The sequence below is a fragment of the Falco rusticolus genome, chromosome 8, assembly GCF_015220075.1.
Source record: "Falco rusticolus isolate bFalRus1 chromosome 8, bFalRus1.pri, whole genome shotgun sequence".
Lineage (NCBI taxonomy): Eukaryota > Metazoa > Chordata > Aves > Falconiformes > Falconidae > Falco > Falco rusticolus.
Genome location: NC_051194.1, coordinates 4,351,030 through 4,354,306, shown reverse-complemented (window position 1 = coordinate 4,354,306; position 3,277 = coordinate 4,351,030). Strand labels below are relative to the sequence as shown.

General features: G+C 47.5%; 1 protein-coding gene across 1 annotated transcript; it reads left to right on the top strand.

The window, feature by feature from the left end:
• Window positions 1–1,021: 1,021 nt before the first annotated feature.
• On the top strand, window positions 1,022–2,556 carry SMIM32 (small integral membrane protein 32). The gene is made up of 2 exons (XM_037396345.1): window positions 1,022–1,807; window positions 1,981–2,556. Exons 1-2 carry the CDS (start codon window positions 1,749–1,751, stop codon window positions 2,357–2,359), a joined length of 438 nt encoding a protein of 145 aa, XP_037252242.1. The 5' UTR covers window positions 1,022–1,748; the 3' UTR covers window positions 2,360–2,556.
• The last annotated feature ends 721 nt before the right edge of the window (window positions 2,557–3,277 follow it).

Below are 3,277 nucleotides of genomic sequence, written 5' to 3'. Positions count from 1 at the left end.
CGTCCTCAGGAGGAGCATTAGGTGCAGGCAGGGAAAGACGCGCCCTCCCCCCATCCCGGAGAGCAGCATGGGGGGCTTAGCTCACCTGGGCTGAGAAAGGGCAAGGGGAGAGAGAGAGAGAAAAAACAGAATCAGGAAAGCCTTGGAGGAAGATCTTGTGAATTCAGAAGGTCCCCAAGGCTTGAAAGTAAACCCGCAGGTAGTGGCTTTGCCAAGGCCAGATGCAGAGGACGCGAAGGAGGACGTGACAGCCTTCAACCGCCCCACAGGGCTGCTGGCGGCACGAGGGGCTTCGCTGGAGCAGCCGGAGCTTGGCAGGAGAAGAGGAACATGCTGAGCAGGGCCTCAGGGGTGTTGCCCTCTAGCAGAGACTTTTTTTATTTTATTTTATTTAAATCTAACTGACCAGAAGATTTCTCCTCTCTCCATTCCCCCTCTCCCAGCAGAAACATGTATTATGCTAAGTAAAACGTTTAACCAAGCGGGACTGTTGGCTGCAGTCTCTCATCTAAGCAGCTTTAGCTTGTTTGGATAAGCACCCTGGGACTGGAGAAGGTGTTTTATCCTTTCCTTTGCCCAGTTACCAAGTGCTCCTCTCTTCCTTGCTCCTCTTACCCCCAGCCCCTTCTTCAAGTTGCAATACATTAAAATAAAAGTATTAACAGCGCTTCTCTGATGCATGGGAGCTAAAGATTGCGAGAGTGAGCTGGCAAGCAGCCAGCAGCTAATAGCAGCATAAAAGCAATTTGATGGAAAAAAAAATAAATTAACATGCTAATTGTCAGGTTGGAGAGGGTGCTGGGGACTGTATAGAAGGAGGGGGAAAAAGAAAGACATTTTCTGATTACTCTACATTTTAACAATAAAGGTCTGAGGAAGAAAGGGAGGTTTTGAAGCAATTTTCTGCTTTTTGTCCCATTCTCTGGTACCCTCCCCCAGTTCAAAACCTCTAGCCAGAGCCTCAGGCACTCACGGGGATTTATCGGGGATCTCTCCCTTTTCAGCGTCGTGTCACTGCCAGACGCACCACGGCTGCGGAGCTGGCCGGCTCCACCACACAGTTCCCCTTCCCACGGCACCAAGCGATGCTGGCGGCGCTTCTGGCAGGGGGGAAAAGTCAGGTCTGACAGAGCCCCCCCCCCAGTCCCACCTCGCAGCTCGGCTGAGCCAGGGCAGAGGAGCTTTCCCAAGAACTGATCCCCCCTCCCAGACCCTGGGAGGCTTTTTTTAGTGTTTCTGTTTTAAACAAAGGGAGGTTGATCAATTTCTGGGGTTGTTTGTATGGGTTTGGTTTTGTTTGTTTTTTTTGGTAATTTATTTTTCTCAAAGCAAGTGAAAGGAGCACCTGGAAAGCTCAGGCAGAAAGCTCAGCCTCCTAACATCAGCTCCGCAGCACGCCGTTAACTGGGATTAAGAAAGTCAACTAATGCTTCACAGCACCAGGATTTAACAGCACAGAGCCTCCCGAGGCGGAGAGCTGCGACCGCAAATCCAGCAGGATCTCAAAGCAGCAGCTGCCTCTCCCCGCAGATGCCATTTATCCCTGGATTTGTGTGCATCGCACTTCTGGATAGCAGCTGGAAATCCATCGTGCCTCGCCACCCCGGACAGTGAGCGCTGCCAGCCAAAGCCTTGGCTCCCCTCCGCCGGCCGCTGGCACGGGAGCCGGCTTAGCCAGAGCCTTTGCCCATGGCACGGGGCTCCCAGCGGATTCCCAGCGCTCCCAGCTCATCCCAGCTGACCGGCCGATGATCCAGCACATTTCCCCAAAGGAGGTGTGCTGGGGCAACGAGGGCCAGGACACGAGGTACCTGTATCATTTTTGATTAATATATGTGGATGAATGCTGTAAATATGAGCCAAGAAGATTTAAAAAGAAAGTCACTCAGCTGTACAAGCGAATTAATTTGCTTTTAGACAAAATGTGGCTGGTTTTCAGCCTTTTACAAGCAGGAACATTATTTCTTTTCTATGCCAAAGACTGACTGCGTTTGGTCTCCTGCTTTACGGCTACCGTGGAGGAAATTTAAGCAAGAACATGTATAGTGAATTGCTAAATTCAACCAGTGCCACTGAAGCTCACCTAATCATTCAGACCAACACGCCCTACCTCAGCGGCACGCCGAGACCCGTGAGCTCCTCTGCTTTTTACATGTCGACAGCCAGGGTTTTAAAAGAAGGGGAAATAAATAAGCCAGACCTGGCGACTTACATCATTCTGTTTTTCTTTCTGCTCTTGACTGTGACACTCATCGTGCTCTTCATAAACTGCCAGCTGAAAAATTCTTTTTTTGCTAGTCTTCCTTACGACAGATCGCTCCGAGAAGCGAGGAGCCCGTGGAGGACACAAGCTGTCTGACACTAGAACACAGCTGTGTATTCCAGCAGTAGCAGGCACCAGGGACCCTGTGCAATAAGGCGTTACTGCCATGTGCCAGTGAATGGATGTGACCCTCTCTAGAGGAATAGGCTGCATGGCAGGAAAAGATTGATGAAAAAAAAACCTGTATGCAAAACCAGAATAGCTGTAAATAAAAAGCTCTGTTGTGAACTAAAGAGAGAATGCTTTAGCCAATTTATACAGTTTTGTGCAAAAAATTGCCCCATGATTCCAGATTAAGCTCTATATGTATGCAAATGCCATCATCCCCCCATTCAGTGTCCATACAAGGATATTTGCATTAACAACAATCTCTGATTTGGGCATCTGGTAGAGCTTGTTACCCATGTTTATGAAACCATAGCATCAAATGTAAAAACCACAGTGTATTTACCTAACGGCTCCATGCTGAGGATATGAGTTTACTTTGCAGACCCATTTCTCTCAACTGCTGCTGAAACTATGTGGTAATGCAGCGGGAGTCCTGCCAGGCAGGAGGAGAAAATGAAAAATGTTTATTTAGACTTTTGATTGTGATTCTGTTCAGGGTGTTTTTGATGTTTTACCGCATCATCGATCAGGTTTAAAGTTACCAGTTACGCAAAACCCTAAATACCTAAGGAATTTGTTATCAACTTTCTTAAGCTACAAAGGAAGTTATTTGCCACAGCACGAAACCAAAATAATCAGGATGGGGAGAAGGAAGAAGAGAAAATAAATATCACTAATAGTGTGTAAACTCATGGAAGAGGAGGGCAGAGTGCTGCAAGTTCAGTACACAAAGTAGGCAACTTCTGGAAGCCATAAAACACAGTTTTATAGGAATAGTTGCTTTAATATACAATTATCCCCACTCCTTGGTCTTTATATAAGTCTAACACAATTAGAAGCATGCTT

Excerpts from the sequence above, each read along its gene's own strand:
- SMIM32 (XM_037396345.1), top strand. The coding sequence starts at position 1,749 with ATGATCCAGCACATTTCCCCAAAGGAGGTGTGCTGGGGCAACGAGGGC. Across the intron at positions 1,808-1,980 it reads AACGAGGGCCAGGACACGAG|ACTGACTGCGTTTGGTCTCC; the intron begins GTACCTGTATCA and ends TCTATGCCAAAG.